We start from the raw sequence: 20,885 nt of genomic DNA on the forward strand, positions 1-20,885 counted from the left end.
GACCCCCGCAACCGAAAATAAATTTTCCAAAAGGATTTGAAATTTTTTAATTTTGTCGACAAATTTCACATCTTCTCGAATTTTTTTCTCGAAAGTGGATAGGATTTCGAGGGTATGTCTAATGACCAAAAATTATTGCAATTAACCCCCGCAACCGAAAATAATTTTTCCAGAACGATTTGAAATTTTTTAATTTTGTCGACAAATTTCACATCTCCTCGAATTTTTTTCTAGAAAGTGGGTAGGATTTCGAGGGTATGTCTAATGACCAAAAATTATTGCAATTGACCCCCGCAACCGAAAATAATTTTTCCAGAACGATTTGAAATTTTTTAATTTTGTCGACAAATTTCACATCTTCTCGAATTTTTTTCTAGAAAGTGGGTAGGATTTCGAGGGTATGTCTATTCACCAAAAATGATTGCAATTGACCCCCGCAACCGAAAATAATTTTTCCAGAACGATTTGAAATTTTTTAATTTTGTCGCAAAATTTCACATTTTCTCGAATTTTTTTTCTAGAAAGTGGGTAGGATTTCGAGGGTATGTCTATTCACCAAAAATGATTGTAGTTGTCCCCCGCAACCGACAATAATTTTTTCAGAACGAATTGAAATTTTTTTTCCCCCGAAAAATTTAGGCACCTACCCCCTTGTCGATTTTTCTTAAAAATTTGTTTGACGCTCTACAGAAAAGTTGCCTAATAGTTTTTTGTAGGTACCCATGAGCTTTGCTTCAGAAAAAAATTTCAATGTGATACCTTTACTATTGTAGGAGTTATGGCCTTTTGAAAATTGGACCAGTTTTAGGGGGTTTTTCTCACTTTACTTAGAATTTCTACATATTCTCCACTAAAATACGTGTTGTTTGCATTTTGAAAAATTAAAAGCCTCCAATCCATTCAGAAGTTATGACATTTTAAAGATACGCATTTGCAAGGTAGCATTTCTGGCCGCACATTAGATTTTTGGTACGGAATTTTTTTCTCGAAAATACGTACGATTCTCGGGAGTATGTGTAATGACCAAAAATGATTGTAATCGATCTCTGCAACCGAAAATAATTTTTTTCTCAGTATAAATCATTACTTTAAATATTAAACAAGATACATTTATTCATACAATAAACTTTCACAATTGAAAAAAGGGTGTTCGGCCACCCCTGGGAAAAATTTTAATAGGGGGTTCTAGAGACCAAAATAAGACGAAAATTAAGAATACCAATTTGTTTATGGAGGCTTCGTTAAAAAGTTATTAACGTTTGAAGTTCCACCCGTATTGAATTTTTTTCTCGAAAATGCGCAAGATTCCGGGGGTATGTCTATTCACCAAAAATGATTGTAATTGACCCCTGCAAACGAAAATAATTTTTCCAGAACGATTTGAAATTTTTTTTCCCGTCGAAAAATTTCACACCTCGAATTTTTTTCTAAAAAGTGGGTAGGATTTCGGAGGTATGTCTATTCAACAAAAGTGATTATAATTGACCCCCGCAACCGAAAATAATTTTTCCAGACAATTTCAAATTTTTTTATTCGTCGAATTTAGGCACCTAATTAGATTTTCGGTAAGGTATTTTTTTCTCGAAAGTGCGTACGATTTCGGGGATATGTGTAATGACCAAAAATGATTGTAATTGACCCCCGCAACTGAAAATAATTTTTTTAGACGATTTGAAATTTTTGAATTTCATTGTTAATAACTTTTTAACGAAGCCTCCATCAACAAATTGGTATTCTTGATTTTTGTCTTATTTTGGCCTCTAGAATCCCTCATTAAAATTTTTCCCCGGGGGTGGGCGAACACCTTGTATACTACTGAACCGGAAATCGAACCCATAACCTCAAACTTCCGTCTATACTAATGGTACATAAGTACGGTTTATAACTTTAATTGTTTACATCTTTAAAATCATTAAGTATATACGCCTAATATTTTACACATATCATTAAGAAGACATATACTATCACCTTGCTTAGACCCGTTAAAATCGAAGTCGAACAGTTGGTGTCCTATGACGTACACAACAGAAGATACACTTGTAAAGCTTTTTAACATATCAATCGTATCTAATTCCTAAGTTAAGAGAGGAAACCAAAACCACTGTGACGATTGAAAATAAAGGCAATTTTCAAGAATTCTTTGGGCGCAACTATGACACTTTTTCTGATATATGTTTAATGTCTTGAAAAGTACATTTCTCGAATTGCTTCTCATAAAAATTTCGGATAAACATGCATATTTATTATTATAAACATAATAGCAACCAGCGTCAGAGGCTTCCAAACATTTGTTGGAAACGGGCAGACGTGTAATTTTTCACTGGAAATTCTAAAACAAGAAATCATGGAATTTTCTTAAACTATAAGACAGTAGATTCAGTTGCACGTAGTGATTTGTAAAAATAATAATTTAGTATAAAATGGTGGAGCTTTGAAGAAAAGATCACAAAAAACTGTGACAAAATCAATATTTTTTTTAACCCCACGTCGAAACTAATTATTCGATCCAAAATTCCATACGTGCAACTGAAGAGACTAGTATTAAGAACCACCATACAAAATTTTAATTAAATCGGATAAAAATTGACTGAGTTATTGAGCCTCCCAGTTTGAAAAAGTTGTTTTTGAGGAAAATGCGTTTAACACGTTCACTGTCCAATCTCCCAGCGGCGCATCAAATAGCACGATGATATGACCCATATACGGGTCATAGACAGTGAACGTGTTTAAAGTTTCATCCGCTTGATACAAACACTCTTCATTCACACCACTAATCGCTCTAGACTAAATACTCTTGCTCCACATAGTTATCTCGATCCAAACTCTTCCTGTTCAAATGAAAACTCGACCACAGCAGAAATAATAAAAGAGTTTCAAACGAATGTCGAAAAGTAAACAGCAATTAGTTTCAAGCGTTATGCATAATACGTTTTTTACATCTACTAAATCTTCTTTAACTTTGTCACTTTTGGGAATTTTATTTTAATATTGTAGGAGGTCATTCTTAAAACACCAAGCATTGGAAAGAGGTAAAAAAAATTTCAATTTTTTCACTCCGTCACAGTGGTACTCCCCCCTTAAAGTGCTAGGTATCCAGGATTTTAGTTGTTCCAAACTTTTTCCTAAAATTTAAAGTTTTCCATTTCTAAATTCTTTTAAACTGTTTCCTTGAAACTGGGAATTGGCAACGATTTTGAGCGAACGAAATTGCTGTAGAATGTAGTCTCAGCGCGTTCCTTCGAGCATCGGAATGTCAGGACCTGGAAAATCGACGAGACCAGTCAGGCAACTGTCTTTGCAACCAACTGCGCCGCGTCGACAACAGATCAGACGACAGAGATCCGCGGAGGATGACAAATCGTCGCAAGTCAGTGCTGGTCCACTTGCGCGTGGCAAACGGGGAACCAATGGCAAACCTTGTTCCGAGAGACTCAAGGTATCCCTAAACGTTTAAGGAACACTATAGCACGAAGGTTTCCAAACTCTCCCTTTTCACAGTGCAACGACTTACAAAGGGGACCTTTCAGTCGTCGGAATTGCTTTTGAAACGATAGCAGGTGCAAGTTATAGTATGTAGCTAGTAGCAATAAACCCTAGTAGGGTTCTTCACAATGGGTCTTCGTTTTCGAGATATTTTGATTTAAGGGGGTCTTCTACCGTGAAACGCGTTCTTTATGTTCACTTTGGTATTTTTTTATAAAGAAACTATGCATGTTTTTGCATGGACGTTTCGTATATATATTTATTACTCTTTCAGTAATATTCACAAATTTTTATAACGAGAAATAGTCAAAATTAATGACAGTACAGAACCTGGTACACAAACGCGTACCGAAAAAGTGTTCTAATGGCTTCCATGATTCCAGCCGTTCTATTTGTTTAAGTCAGAAAAATGAAAAAGATTCTTAATTAGGATACATTTTTCTATAGCCGGTACTAAAAGGACAGAACAAAATTGATAATTGAAAAAATTACAGCATTTTGAAAGTGAAATATCGATTTTTTTCTTGCTTTTAACTTTAACTAAAAATGCTAAATGCTTTTGCGATATGCTTTTGCACACATATTTTTAAGACTATATCCTTTAAGAAAATGCAAAAACAAAAAAATCGAATTTTTTTGAGGTTTACAGTAGAAAATACCCTTTAACTTTAGCAGGCTACAATAAAATAGAAAGAATAATGATTTTGACTTCATTGTAATCCAAACTATAGTGACACATGTACTGAAGGTACACGCCAAATTTGAACGAAATCGGTCGAGTAAATCTTAAGATATCATGGAAGCCAATACAGAAAAGATAGTTTCAAATAAAAGACTTTTTATTTGAGATTTGATTGAGTCGGTAAAGCGATTAGCTACGAATCTTTTGGTAATGGGTTCGAATCTTCGCGAATTTACTTTTTTTTTTTACTATTTTGGAATGCAAATATTATTTATTATGAACATATTACATAAATATTAAGGCAAAAATACTTGAAGAAATCCTTAAATCCTTAAGTAGTAGTAAGTTCAGTAGTAAAATAGCATTGTATGTCGGATATATTTTTCTATATTAGTCATTCATATGTATCAGTATCAAATAAATTCTGTATTAGTATTATTAAATTCTATATTTGAAATTTTTCCGAAAATCATAAGAATATTAAGAAAATCATAATTTACTTGATGATGACACATAATGCTATTTTACTACTGTACTTACTACTGTTTTTTGTATTAAAAATTGAAGGATTTTTTGTTTTAATATTTATATCATATATACATAAAAAATAAAATATATTTTTGCATTTTAAAATAATAAAAAAAAAAAGTAACTTGGCGGGGATTCGAACCCACTATCAAAAGATTAACCAAATCTTAACCTAAAAACTGAGTTCAAAGAATTCTTTTATCGTGTACGTACTAAATTTTAAATCAAAATATCTCAAAAACAAAGGCAAAGGCAAAGGTGATGAAATCTGTTAAGGTTTTTTAGTGTTAGGTATACTATACCTTGCACATCTTATCTTTTCAAAAGCAATTTCCACGACTGTAAGACCCCCTTGTTCGTGGAACAATACAGTGGAACACTTTTTTCTGTTTATGATTTTGGACGACTCACTATTTTTAGTTTGTTTAATTTGTTCGAATTAATTGATTGCAGGATAGCTATTGCAGATCAGATTTAGAATCTTTAATGAGTTCTTTGTTCCTTTTAGTTCAAGATTATACAAATTTTTTTTTACAACTTTATACAAATTCATATTTTTATTAATAGAATTAATGAAATGGGAGCTTTGTAAAGTGTCGTTTCAACCCCTAAATATTATAATTCGTATTTTACTTTAAGTATTTCTTAAATTTTTGCATGTTAAGTGCGTTCCGTAAATTTTTGAGAATTAAAATTTCCCACGAACATCACAAAAATTATTTATCATTTTCAGTTACCATACTTTTCAAATATGTCCAATTTATGCAACTGGTTTTTAACATTTGATTCAAATATCTTAAATATTTTCAAAAGAAACTGTACCCCCATTCAGTTTTGAAAATATCCACTAAAAACCACGTCTGTGATAATTTTATTTAATCTACATAGACGAGCAAAATTTTTGTTTAGATTAAAATTTTCAATAATAAATAAAAATTAAACGTCTGTTTATTCATTTCGTGTTAAATAAAAATAAAAATTTCGATTGGGGAATGAAATATTTTAAGCAAGAATTCAAATAAAATGAAAGCTGAGTAGGAAACAAGTTTATTTATTTTATATAAATTATATTAATCAATATTCATAAAATTTAAAAATACAATACACTTTTAAGAAAAGAAGAAAAATAAATAAAATTTATTTATCACAGAACTCGCATAGAAAGCCTGTAGATGTGCTTCCACCACCACTGCAATCTTCATGTGCCCACAAATTACATTTGCAACACATGATCCAGTCTTCACTTGGTGGGTCTTAGTACTTTCCATTGCAATAAGTACAATAATATTAATTTTCCTTATTACTATCTCTATCTTTCTCCTCATCTTCTCTGGTAGTTCGTTTTTGTTCTTTCTATGTTGTTATTTTCAAGAATTTTAAGATTATTCCTTTCTTTCTTGGTCCATTAGTTTCAGTCTCTATTCTTTCTTCTGCTATTTTTCATTAAAAACTTCTTTATTCCACGCTTTGATCGTACTATAATTATTTTTGCCAACGATTGTTTCGAAAATTATTGTGAGTAAAAAAAAATAACAGAGAAAAAAGTTTTATAGTAAAATTTTTTATGATTAATAGGACAGTGTATATCAAAGCATATTTACATTATTTTGCGAGAAATGAAGATTTTTTCATTCGGGAAAAAATTTATCTCGAAAAGCCAACCCTTTTTTAATAAAACTGAAAAAACATCTCGATACGATCAATAGTTTCCAAGATAAAAATTCCTAAGTACAATCCATTTTTAAAAAAGTCGTAAACTTTCTTGAGCCGTTCATAATCTCGCGGCAATAAGCACGCGGACAAGTGGCGCCACCTATAATAAGACTGAAGATCGTGCGTGGATTCCCGTGGCTTTTGTTCGAGTCGAGTCGTTTTGTTCGAGCCGCATGGTTGGCATCGCAATTACTGCAATTTATTTATATTAAACTATGTAATACCTAAAGAATAATAAAAGAGGTTGTGTTTAACATTTAAATATTGTCTATACGATATATTTATTCAATCAGTACCTATGCAAGAGGACCTGATATTTTTCAACAAACTGTAGAGGTCTGTATTTTTTAAATAAATTCGAAACTAGCAAAATGATGACTTAAACTACCCCCAATATCGTATAATCTACATTATATTCAATTTTAAACAAAATCCCAAATATCGAGGGAAAAAATGATCAATTTGACATGAAAAGACCGTAATGTAATCATGTGATCATTTAGTCGTTGTAATCTAATAATCAAAAACAAAATCTTTAACAATTAAAATAAAAATTTCTAATTTAAGGAATGGTTTTCCAACTAGATATTATATGGAGAGTCTGTAATATTTGTTTCAAAATTAATATTAATTTTTCTTTTTCTACTTGTTGCTGTTTGTAATTTTTAAAAATGTAGATTTAAAGACAAACAGAAAAGTCTCGTACATCACGCTATAAATAAAATAAAAGAAACTACAATTTCGCGATCAAAAAAAAATTGATTCGCGCAAAAATCGGATATTGAAAAATCGATTTCGAATCGAACATTATTAGTACATAGCATTTCGAGTCTCAGATTAGTTAAACTTCGGTAATTGTAATATTTCATTCGTCGTTCGCCATTTTGTAATTTTTAACAACGTCAAAGGAAAATCGTTCAAAGAAACTGCACAGAATTTATATTTCATGAATGATTATCAAAAAAGTTAAATATGCAAATAAAATTATTAGGAAAATCAAGAAGTATCCTACGTTAAATGCAGCGAAATTGATCAGTGAATTTCTAGTAAGAAAGTGTTGGAAATGTTTCTCATTTCCATGTTGGCAAACATGCATGTGTTGGAAATATTTCTCTATTCCTCGTTGGCAAACCTGCACACCATTCTTTTGTTTCAGTATAGCAGTTGAATTAGTTGAATAGCGTTTAGTATTATGCATGTAACGATTCGTGCAATTTTTAAATAAAACCTAAAAAGTATATGTGTCCTTTTATTGTCTAATCCTATAACCTCTGCTACAGAAAGTATGAATATTAATTTTATTCGCTGTAGTTTAGTTATTTTTTTGCTATAAATTTAGAGCTATTTCGCGAAAGCACAGTTTCAGTATCACTGCTTATAAATTACAATTATAATATCGAAACAAATATTTAACACTAGATTTACCAGCTATTTAATTATACCTATTTCTACCAAGATCAGTCAGAATGACTGGTGTTTAGAAAAAGTGTTCAGTGGGATTTCCAGTCTTCATTTACTTTTAAAAATTGACAAAAAAAGATTAATAATATTAATTGTAATACATAAATAGATTTATTGCCATTATCAATTAATCAAACACTTAATTGTTTGTAGTTCATCGGTCACAATTTTTACATACGCTGATTTTGCTCTGTGTGCACTTTCTGCATACATTTTTTTTGCATATATTGCAAATAATTGTGGTCTTATTATTGCAATATCCTATTTGACGGTGCCATTTGAACTTGATATATTAGCTTCTTGTGGTATTTCCCACGAAGTCTGATATTCAGAAGCAAGTTCTTCAGCTAGACGAAATAAAAAGTTTTTCCTTGATATATTTTCACCTGTCGTGTTTTTATAAAATATCCAGCAAATTTTTATGCTTTTATGTTTTGTACTTAGTACAAGTACTTTCTTATTCGGTTTACTCTTGTAAACTGTTAGTGTATATCCATTTAATTTGTACAGCAATGTTGAGAAACGAACCATGCTATCTTTCTTCTGTTTGCAAATTTTCGGGATTTCCCTCTTGTTTGCACGTATTGTTCCAAGCAACAAAGTCTTTTTAGATAATAATTTCAACCCCAGAGGCAAACTGGTAAAGAAATTGTCCATTGTTATGGTTCTACCTTTCAAAGTATATGGTTCTACAAGTTTCAGTACAACATATTCACTTAGTAATAAAACCTAACCCATCCCTCACTTAGTGGGGATGATGAATCTCGAACCTCATCTTTTCCTAAATAAGGAAAGCCACTTATTACCTATTTAGTTTCAACGTCAGACACCAGCCAAAATTTTATGACAAATTTCTGAGGTTTGTTTGGCATATATTGTGTGAACCTGCGTCTGGCCTTCGTTGGAAAGAGTTGCTCAGCCACCGTAATATAAGCTCTTGGTTTGAAACAATTTTGGCTATTTTCAATAAATTTATCCCAAACTGTTGAAACTAATGCGAATTTGTCTCTCTGTAAATGTTGACTCTTCTAATTTCTTTTGTCGAAACAAATGTAAATATACAATTCCAAGGGCCGCTATACGTACTGCATCAGAATCATGATTTGAGTCATTTCATGACATGGAAACATGCACCAGTCATTTTGACTGGTACTGGTATAAGTGTCAATAACAAAAAATATATTTGTTACGAATACATACAAAAAATAATATAAAGTTCATAAAACTGATTCTTTAGTTCTAGCTACAAAAGTAATGACATCATTTTGGAAATGAAATGTTACATGCAGTAGGAATTTTGAATTGAAATTGCAAGACCAGTCAAAATGACTGGTCTGGTAAATCTAGTGTTAACGGTTGCATTAGAGTCTGATTAATCGTCGAGTTGCAGGTTCGCGTCGCCTGGAGCGAGAATCGCCAGAAGAATGGAAAAGATCTCGAGCATATTGAAGTGGTGGCTCGTCAGATTCCTGGACGTTCCAGGCCGGCCACCGGAAAAACGAGGGGTTTCAACGTGAACGAGAAACCGACGATCCTTTATTCCAGACAGGAGCTCGCGGAGAGACTGAGACTCGCCTGGAAGCATCGCGAGGAGAACAAAGCTAACATCAACATTTTTTTGGCTCACGGTATCTTGCAAGAAAGATGCGATTCCGAGATGTCGCAAGACATCACAACACAAGACAAACGTGTCGATGAGGATTACACGGAAAAAGGAACGGAGAGTACTACGGACAGAAAGTCTACCACAGTTTTAGCGAACAGTGAAGACATTCCCAACAAAGATGGCGACGAGTTGTCAGATTTTCAGCACTCTTTCGCTGAAATAGAAGAAATTGCAGACGAAAAGGAAACTTCTGAACGCGGGGGTAGAAAGTGGGAAGAGGCGAGCAACGCGGAAGAGAAGCAAACAGACGTAAGTCGCATGTAATGCAATTTTAATATTAACTTACTCGTTTATAATTCGAATTTTGAATTTTTTTAAAATCATATAAGACAGTGATAAACTGTGCAATGTATAACAATATACATTAACACGCTAACTGCCATAGTGTTTCAAGTTTACAACGTTGTTGGATTCCAGTAGAATCGACAACACTTTATTTTCTTAAGAAACTCGTACAATTTGTATTAGGTCGACTAACCAGGAACCATCGCGAACGGTCCGGCTTCGATTTTGATGAAACTTTGTACACTTATAAAGCAGCCAAAAATAATCGACACGTATTTTTTTTTAGCTGCGGTAACTCGAGTTTAAGGGGTGAAACCACCCCTTGAAGTTTTGGCTCGAAACGGCTATCTCGAAAACGGAAAGACATACAAAAAAATTGTTAATGATCGAGGTTGATGGTTTCTTATGTACAATAACATGGTGTTAAAAAATTTAAAAAAATACAATTTGTTTATAACAAAAAAAAATTTATTAACTTAATTTTTCATTTTATTGAAATTTTCATAATGACAAAAAATGACGAGCATTTTATTCCAAATCCATTGGTATGCGATTTTTTAAAATTGCCTCCTACAGTTTTGCAGATTTTGATGATTTACATCTTGCGCGCACATTCATTATGGTAGTAGCCGTTCTAACTTTGATTTTAATGAAGCACTGTAGGCTTGCACTACTTCTAGAGGACAAAATCGGGAAAAATACAAGAATACCAATTTGTTGATGGAGGCTTCGTTAAGAAATTATTAACGTTTAAAGTTCCGCCCGTACTGAATTTTTTTCTCCGAAATGGCCAAGATTTCGGGGGAATGTGTAATGACCAAAAATGATTGTAATTGACCCCTACAACCGAAAATACTTTTTTTAGAACGATTTGAAATTTTTGAATTTAATTGTTAATAACTTTTTAACGAATCCTCCATCAACAAATTGGTATTCTTGATTTTCGTCTTATTTTGGCCTCTAGAATCCCCCATTAAATTTTTTCCCAGGGGTGGCCGAACACCCTGTATAATTATAAGTTACATATCTATCTATGTATATCTATACTATTATTTAAAGAGAGAGCTGAGTTTTATGTTCGCGCAAAACTCAAGACCTATTGAACCGATCTTTCTCAAATTTTGACACGTTATTCTTGCATACTCTAGGACAGAGATAGGCTATGTAGCATGTCTCAGAAGCGCGTTATTAACATGTAATTTATATGCAAAGATTTCATGTGTACGACTGTTTGGCAGACCACGTGACCCCTGTATACGACAGTCTACTTGCGCGCGCATGCGTATATTCGGCCCGCGCGATACCTCGCCCGTAGCAGTACTGCGATGTTACCACCAGGTGGCGAAGCTTCTCGAGCGCTTTCTCGCGAGAGAATTGCATTATCGCGGATATATATGTCAAGACGATCGTCTGGTCATAAATTGTAAATACAATAGCTCCAGACCCTATATTCAATGCTACCGTTGTCAAGCCTTCGGACACTCTTCAGTCAATTGCACTAAGAACCCCGCCTGCGTAAAGTGTGCAGGACCCCACCACACCAAGGACTGCGTCAAATCCCCAACCACCCCAGCCACCTGCTGCAACTGCAAGGGCGCCCACCCGGCAAACTACAGCCAGTGTCCCTCACTTCTAAACTTCCTACAAAAGAGATCCGCTAAAACCCACCCACTCAAAGCTTCCCAAATTACCCCCACAATAGCCAGCCTCCCTACCCCACCCGCAATCCTCCTCCAACCAACCAAGCCATCCCAAGCTCCAACATTCCAGAGAACGTACGCCAACGTAACCGCGAACTCCACTCCCAAACCGAAAAACCCAAATCAGCCAGACCTCACCAACCTCTTTTCCAAGGCGCAAGCCATTAATGAACTATTAGACATCTCCAGCATGGGAGCCGCCTTAGACTTCCTATATAGTAAACTAGTAACATGCCAAACAAAAGTACAGAAACTCCAAGCCTTCTTAGAAGCCGCCGAGCTTATAAATGGCTAATCTCCCCCCCCCCCAAAATAATCCTATGGAACGCCACCAGCATCCTCAACAAAATCCCAGAACTCCAACTCTTCCTTGAACATCACCAAATCCAAATAGCCCTCATCTCAGAAACCTGGCTAAAGCCAGCTGATTCCATCCGACTCACCAGATATAACATCATCCGAAACGACCGCCCAACCTCAAAAGGAGGAGTGGCTATCATAATACACCAGAGCCTAAAATTCGATCCACTCCCACTGCCGTTCCTGGACAACGTAGAAGCCACATTCATACAACTCTCCAATAACCCTAAAACCATCATAGGCGCAGCCTACCTACCTCCCAGCAAACGCTTCACACAGCAAGACCTGAATGCATTAACCACACACAATCATAAATTCATAATTGGGGGCGACTTCAACGCCAAACACACCTGCTGGAACAACACGAGCACAAGCACCAACGGCAAAACACTATATACACATATGACAAAAAACTCGTACCATATTGCACACAGCGACACATACTCCCACAAACAACCTCGGGCCAGACCCTCGAACATAGACATCTTCCTAACAAATTCCTCCCACTACACCGAATGCTACACCATCCACGACCTACCCTCCAACCACCTCCCAATTATCCTAAAGCACAACACAAACAGCACAAATTTCACAAACTGCACAATCTCCACCACCAACTGGCTCCAATTCCGCAACCAGGGTAGCAACTACCCTATCAATGCGCACCTTAACACCACACAGGACATAGACCAAGAAATTTCCAAAATCCAAAAATCAATCCTACGATACCACAATAGAGCAACTACCACTACCCATGCTTACTCCAAAACCATCAAGCCAGACCTAGAGCTCATCAACCTCATCAAACTCCGAAATCGATACAGGCGCAAATACCAGAACACCGCTAACCCCCTGCACAGACACCTCAAAAACACCCTCACAAGCCAAATTAAGACCAAGATCCGAGACCTCAAAAACACCTCCTGGAACCGCAGGCTCTCCCAAATCGACTCCAACCCCACCACCCTCTGGTCAACCTACAAAGCCCTGAAAAATAACAAACACACCATACCTCCTCTCACAGCCAACAACACCACGGCATTCACCAACTCCGATAAAGTGGAACTCCTAGCCAAAACACTCTACCTACCACCCCCTCAACCTAATAACACCCCTACAGACCAGGAAGCCGATCTCCTTGCTCAGAACCTAGCCTCCTCCGACACCACTCCACTCAACCCACAATCCATCACCCCACAATTAATCCACAGACTAATAAGAAACCTGAAAAACAACAAATCCCCAGGACAAGACCAAATTACAGCACTCCAACTCAAAAACCTACCCAACCGAATGATCATCCAGCTTTACTACATCCTCAGGCAATCCTACAACCTGGCTTACTTCCCCAGCTCCTGGAAAACATCTAAAGTCATACCCCTCCCCAAACCAGGGAAAGCTCATACCAACCCCAACAATTATAGACCAATCAGCCTCCTGAGCCTGCTAGGCAAAATCCTAGAGAAAATCATCCTGATACAAATACAATCCCACCTCTCAGAAAACAACTCCCTAATCCCAGAACAATTTGGCTTCCGAGCCAAACACTTCACAATCCACCAAGCCCTCAGACTGCAGGAAGACATTGCGCTAGAAGTGAACAAGAACAGATCGGTGGCTCTAGTCCTACTAGACCTCCAGAAAGCCTTCGACACTGTCTGGCACAATGGACTCCTGCTAAAACTACAGCATATTAACCTCCCCAAACATCTAATCAAGATAACCCAAAGCTTCCTACACAACAGATCGATGACTGTAAACCACAATGGCACAAAATCCACACCCAGACCACTACACACAGGAGTCCCCCAAGGGTCAGTCCTAGGCCCCACACTATTCAACATATATATAAACGACATCCCCAGAAGCCACAACACCAAAATCGCACTCTATGCCGACGACACTGCTGTCTACTCCTCCTCATGGGCTCAAAATCAAGCGGTAAAATACGCGCAAGACCACCTCAATAGCATACATCAGTATACCCAAACCTGGAAGCTTACCTTAAACCCCTCCAAAACAGAGGCAATCCTCTTCACCTGCAAGCGCAATCCCAACCCCACCAACCTCTCCATAGACAACCACCCCATAATCTGGTCTAACAAAGTCAAATATTTAGGAATCTGGTTCGACACAAAACTACAATGGAAACATAACACACAAGACCGAGCCTGCAAAGGCATCGGAATCCTACGCATGCTTTATCCCCTCATAGCCAAAAACAGTCCACTCTCTACCTCTCTGAAACTCCGCATATACTACACCTGCGTACGCCCAATCCTGACATACGGAGCAGAAAATCTGGTGCACCACAGCCAACACACACCTGTCCAGGATTCAGAAAATACAGAATAAGTATCTCCGCATCATACTAAACAAACCCCTATCACCGGAGAATCGCCACACAACTGCTTCATTGCATGAGGAAGCACAAATAGAATATATTCGCGAGCATGTCATGAAGCTGGCCGCAGCAGCTCAAATCTCCAACCTACATCACCCAAATCCCCTAATAGCCACGCTAGGGAACTATGACCCCATCACCATCCCACTAAAAACGCGGATAAAAACACCCAGACTCATCCTAAACTAACAACCCCCCACTATCAAACTAACCGCATGACGCATGAAAACGAGGTTTTTGAAAGTTTTCCCTCGAGCCTGAACGCATGAAATACCATAACCCCACATTACATAAATATATACCAGGCACTAATAATTATCCTAAATGCAGGTTATAGGGCCCCCTGCCCCAGGTACTGCAGCTAAACGTGAATAATAACAAAAAAAAAAAAAAAAGAAAGTGGTCATAAATTGATTTTGCACAAGGTCGGACGAAGCCGAGACGGGGCATGCTAGTTAAATATATAATAAATGTTAAAACGCATCACGTCTAAAGTTAAAACTTAATGCCCAACAAACATTTTATTTGTAAATTGTTTTGCGCCACTGGCGAATCTGCTACAGTATTTTCGTTCTTTCTTTTCGTTCATAGCGACTACCCAGAAGTTCGAACGTCGACGAGCATCCTTCCAGCTCGAAGAAGAAGTCGTCGTTGAATATCGACTACTCAAATATCCGCGATTTGTCCTCGTCATTGCCGTCGATTAAAAATGAAAGTTCGACGTCGGTTGCCGTGAAAACGTCGAAGGACGATTTCTCCACCGCCAAGCAAAAGCGGGCGAGTTTTCACAGCGGCGGGAACAAGGCGTTTCTCGAGCCGATCAGATCGTCGATAGAATCGAAATGGTGTCCGGTGGTGGACAAAGCTGCTCAGCAGAAACTGACCACGGACGCCAAGAGCGAAAAAGGCTCACCGACGCAAAAAAACTTGGAGAGCAAAGATAACGTTACGTTCAACAGAGCTGCGGTCGCAAAGAACCCGTCGGAGATAAGATGTGGCTCGATCGAGAGGAATGCACGCACGAGAACCACGGTCGAGAACAAAACGATTTCATCATCCTCGGAAGATGATAAAACGATTGATCAGAAAATAAGCGATAATAAGATTTCTTCGACGATAAAAAAGACTGCTTCTACGAACAATATCGCGGAGAACAAAGATGGTTCCATCGATAAGAATATTTACGCGAGAAACGCGTCCGATGTTGCATGTGGCGAGAAAAATTCATCGTTGAAGAAGATGATAGAACCTCAGAAGATCGAACAGAAATCGAGGAGGACCAGCTCGGCACCGCCGCAACGTCACTTGGGAAATGCTTCGACGAGTAATCGTGTTCAGGTCAATATCGTAATCAACCCATCGAGTACTCCAGCTTCGGGAAAGAATAACGATCAGGAGAAGACGGACACGGATTGCAAAGATAACAGAATAGACACGGCCTCCACAAAGGTACAGTGATTTAAAAAAAAATTTATTCTTTTGTGATAATAAACTACACTTGTACACGAAAGAATGATTACATTTATGGCAGACAACTAATGAAATATACAGGATGTTTGGCCACTTTTGGGAAAAATTTTAATAGGTGATTCTGGAGACCAAAATAAGACGAAAATCAAGAATACCAATTTGTCGATTGAGGGTTCGTTAAAAAGTTATTAACGTTTAAAGTGCCGCCTGTGAGACGGCAACGCGCGAACAGCTACGCTCTCATGCTGAGTGAGAACCACTGTCACGCGCAAGCAGTTTGCAGATTGCCGTTTTACAGGCGAAACTTTAAACGTTAATAACTTTTTAACGAAGCCTCAATCAACAAATTGGTATTCTTCATTTTCGTCTTATTTTGGTCTCCAGAATCTACCATTAAAATTTTTCCTAGAGATGGCCGAACACACTGTATATGTATGTTAAACTGAAACACTTTTGCAAACCACTCAATTAACAGTAGAACTACCAACAATTATGGTGTATTTATTTATACTAAAGGAATTAACACTTTGACTGCCACGTCATCCATATATGGGTGACAGGATTCTTTACTATGGAACTGTAATAGAACAATTAATTCTCAGGATGAAATGTTAAAGTTGAAATTTAAACAGAATTTCATGAATTTTAGTGAGGTTATAAAAATAAATGGTAAAACAAATTTTGAGTTATGTAGCTTATAATTGTCTAAAATCAAAGTTTTGGTCCCGCAAAGAATTGTATAGTTTTGGTCTGGCAGTCAATGTGTTAAAACGATAGATACTTGAAGAAATGTTTAATACAATGGAAATAAATGTTTATTCGTTCTTTTGTAGAAAACTACGGTAAATTTTCAAAAATCCAGTCGAGTAAATTTTGTACAATTTTTAGTAGACCTTACGAATGGGTCATTTTGATCACTTCGGTAGTTCTAGTGTTAACGTTTTCTTTTATAAATACATTTACAGGATGTCCAAAAAGGTTGGGATTAAAGTTATACTAACAAAGGAAATTCGGGATCTCGGAAATTCAATAAATTATGAAACTTTGTGTACAGCTAGAGTAGGTCATCTAAGGGGTGAAATCACCCCTTAAAGATAATGCAAATTTATCTTTCTCATCGAATATCCCGTGAACGATGAGAGATATCGAAAAAAAGTTCAAACAATGAATGCAAGCTATTTTTATATTCACCAAAATATGTAAAAAAAATTTTTTAAATATCGATACCTTTCGAATTACCCCCACCACCACTTCTTAAAATTCATTTTTTGATTTTTTAAATTTTATGCAAAAATAGTTTACGGTACCCTCTATCCATCCATGTAAATAGTTTATTTTATACATTTTTTTATAAATAAATAAAGCGTCTATTTTCGAATTTAAAGTCTGCTCTAGCAGTTTTTATTATTAGAGTGGTTTCATAATACATACCTAACATTATCATTTGGACAAATTTCAGGCTGTAATATAGAATTCGTTAAAATTAATTGATCACGTGTACGATTCGTAATGGCAGTATACAGGGTGTTCGACCACCCCTGGGAAAAATTTTAATGGGGCATTCTACAGGCCAAAATAAGACGAAAATTAAAAATACCAATTTGTTGATGGAGGCTTCGTTAAAAAGTTATTAAAAATTAAATTCAAAAATTTTAAATCGTCCTGGAAAAATTATTTTCGGTTGCGGGGGTCAATTACAATCATTTTTGGTGAATACACATACCTCCGAAATCCTGCGCATTTTCGAGAAAAAAAATCGAGTAGGCGCTGAAATTTATTGGCGAAAAAAAATTTTTCAAATCGTTCTAAAAAAATTATTTCTCGTTGCGGGGGTCAATTACAATCAGTTTTCATCATTAGACATACCCACGAAATCCTGGCCACTTTCGAGAAAAAAAATAGGGAAGGTGTGAAATTATTCGACAAAATTCAAAAATTTCAAATCATTCTGGAAAAATTATTTTTGGTTGCGGGGGTCAATTACAATCATTTTTGGTGAATAGACATACCCCCAAAATCCCACCCACTTTCTAGAGAAAAATTCGAAAAGGCGTGAAATTTTTCGACGGAAACAAAAAATTTCAAATCGCTCTGGAAAAATTATTTTCGGCTGCGGGGGTCAATTACAATCATTTTTGGTGAATAGACATGCCCCCGAAATCCTGCGCATTTTCGAGAAAAAAATTCAGTCAGAGCGAAACTTTAAACGTTAATAACTTTTTAACAAAGCCTCCATCAACAAATTGGTATTCTTGATTTTGGTCTTATTTTGGCCTCTAGAATCCCCCATTAAAATTTTTCCCCGGGGTTGCCGAACACCCTGTATACATACTAACATGAGTATGTGCATTGCTTAAAGTACTTTCACCAATAATTTTATGATTCATTGTATATTGTGAATTCATATGAAAATGCGTTTAAATCGCAATTATACTATTCACAAAATTATTTAAGGGGTAAGACCAGTGTAAAAACCTCAAATAAAGCGTTTTTTTGTCATTTTTTTTTTTTTATGGATGGAAAAGTAAGAGGATAATAATATTCAAGAATGTTATTAACCATATCGTTAAGTGTTAAAAAAAACTATTTATTGATAAATAGTGCAAAATGACAACGCTGGTGGAGCCACTCTCACGAGGCGTGTTTTGAATTTGAGGCACTCTGATGCAAATTTGTATCCGGTAAAAAACAAAAAATTTTCTCTTAATCTACATAAGTATAGCTAAAGAAATACGTAGGAGATCTTCGATTAGTTAATTTTAACATTATTTATTGACAAATAATTGCCCTATGTTTTGTACAAAATTGAACTTTCTATTTCAAATGCTCGCCAATCACACGAAAATTAATGTTTCAAAAATCACCTACTTCTCTAACTATACTCATGTAGATTGAGAGAAAATTTTTTGTTTTTTCTCAGATCAAATTCAAAACACGCCTCGCGAGAGTGTCTCCAGCGTCGCCATTTTGCACTATTTTTGAATAAATATTTTTTTTTAACACTTAACAACATGGTTAATAACATTCTTGAATATTATTATCCTCTTACTTTGCCATCCATAAAAAAAAAACAATTGCAAAAAAACGCTTTATTTCAGGTTTTTGCAGTGGTCTTACCCCTTAACAAACATAGACCCCAACAATCTTTCACAGATTTTAAAAATTGCCCTCAGAAACGAATTTTCACCTTCACGAATTTTTCAATTTTTTTTTTTTGCAGAATTTTATAATTCAGGGAAAAAACGTTTCATGCTTCTCGTGTGAATGTGATTAGGTGTCATCGGGACGATCGGTGAGATCAGCGCCGTTGAAGAAACGGTCTAGGAGCGCGAAGAGACGTTTTTGGGGCACGGGCTCTTGCAAAAACGACGAGGACGGGAAATCACGAAACCAATCGGCTGGCCGTGGAAGGAACCCGATCGATTCGAAAGCAATCGATATCGTCACAATGGTATCCCTTGTCAGCTCCGCGGACAGCGGCAGCGACACCGAGAATTCACCCAGGGATGATAAATTGATCGACCAGTTACGCAGTAAACTACCCACTACATCCATAATCAAAACGTCGATGAACCCAACTCTAAGCGTCGCGAGAAAGCCCATTAAATCAGGTACAATGCAAACGATGCCTTCCACTTTTTAAAAATATGAGAATCATCGCTCAAACCTTCCCTTAAGGGGGTGTATTCTAATTTAGACATCAATTTTTTATATGTCCTTTGGAATTTAAGAAGAAAAAAAAAACTATAACATTCTTGTCTATATTTAAAAATTATACACAATTTTTTCATGTAAAAATATTTAAAATTATTGAAGATGTAGTTGTTTCAACAACAATAAGATGAACAAACTGAAAACCATTATGTAACAGTATTACGTGTCGTAACTTTTGAACTGTTGGATTTATTGCAAAAGTAACATAATCCCTTTTTGTAAGGATTTAAAAACCACATTGAATAATATATTTAAAAAAAAAGGATACAGTTGTAGTTTTTAATTTTTATTTTTGCAACTTCAATTTTGTCTCATAAAAGATTAAAAAACTACATTGAATAGTACATTGAAAAATAGGATGCAATTGTAGTATTTAATTTTAATTTTTGCTACTTTAATTTGGTCTCATGAATTTATTTTCTATCTCTAATAGTTTTTTGAGACATAATACCTTTTTGTAAAGAATGAAAAACCACATTGGATAATATAATGAAAAATAGGATGCAGTTATAGTATTTAATTTTAATTTTTGCTAACTTAATTTTTTCTCATGAATGTATTTTGTTTCTACAGCGGTTTTTGAGACATAATACCTTTTTGTAAGAATTAGAAAACCACATCAAATGATATATTAAACAAAAGAATGCAGTTGCAGTTTTTAGATGCATTAATGCATAAAAAGGAATAAAATTGAATTCAGTTTTGTATATTTAATTTTGCCTTGTAAAATTATTTTATATCTCTAACGGTTTTTGAGACATAATACCTTTTTGTAAGGATTACAAAACCATATTGAATAGTATATTGAAAAATAGAATGCAATTGCAGTTTTTAATTTTAATTTTTGCAATTTTAATTTTGCCTCATGAATTTATTTTGTATCTCTAACAGTTTTTGAGCCAAAATACCTTTTTGTAAGAATTAAAAAACCACATCAAATGATATATTAAACAAAAGAATGCAGTTGCAGTTTTTAGATGCATTAATGCATAAAAAGGAATAAAATTGCATTCAGTTTTGTATGTTTAATTTTACCCTGTGACATTATTTTGTATCTTTAACAGTTTTTGAGAAATAATACCTTTTTTTAAAAAGTAAAAAACCACATTGAATAGTGTAATGAAACATAGTATGGCAATTGCAGTTTTTAATTTTAATTTTTGCAACTTTAATTTTGTCACATGAATGTATTTGTTTCTCCAACGGTTTTTGAGACATAATACCTTTTTTTATGAATTAAAAAAAACACATTGAATAGTATATTAAATAAAGAGGATGCAGTTGCAGTTTTTAGATGCATTAATGCATAAAAAGGAATAAAATTGAATTCAGTTTGTATGTTTAATTTTGTCTTATGATATTATTTTGTATCTCTAGTAGTTTTTGAGACATAATACCTTTTTTTAAGGATTTAAAAAC

At 35.3% G+C, this 20,885-nt stretch overlaps 1 protein-coding gene across 1 annotated transcript in view; it reads left to right on the forward strand.

The window, feature by feature from the left end:
• The first annotated feature begins 3,244 nt into the window (after nt 1–3,244).
• The window catches only part of LOC122399879, a 50,583-nt gene continuing 32,942 nt past the window's right edge, over nt 3,245–20,885 (forward strand). The window contains exons 1-6 of the mRNA XM_043400936.1: nt 3,245–3,436; nt 9,258–9,782; nt 13,090–13,200; nt 13,303–13,566; nt 14,874–15,731; nt 19,027–19,363. Coding sequence (XP_043256871.1) covers nt 3,251–3,436; nt 9,258–9,782; nt 13,090–13,200; nt 13,303–13,566; nt 14,874–15,731; nt 19,027–19,363 — 2,281 coding nt within the window. The 5' untranslated portion in view covers nt 3,245–3,250. The remainder of the gene's footprint in view (nt 3,437–9,257; nt 9,783–13,089; nt 13,201–13,302; nt 13,567–14,873; nt 15,732–19,026; nt 19,364–20,885) is intronic.

Source organism: Colletes gigas, unplaced genomic scaffold (assembly GCF_013123115.1).
Source record: "Colletes gigas isolate AHSC1104 unplaced genomic scaffold, ASM1312311v1 Colletes_gigas_Sc00015, whole genome shotgun sequence".
Lineage (NCBI taxonomy): Eukaryota > Metazoa > Arthropoda > Insecta > Hymenoptera > Colletidae > Colletes > Colletes gigas.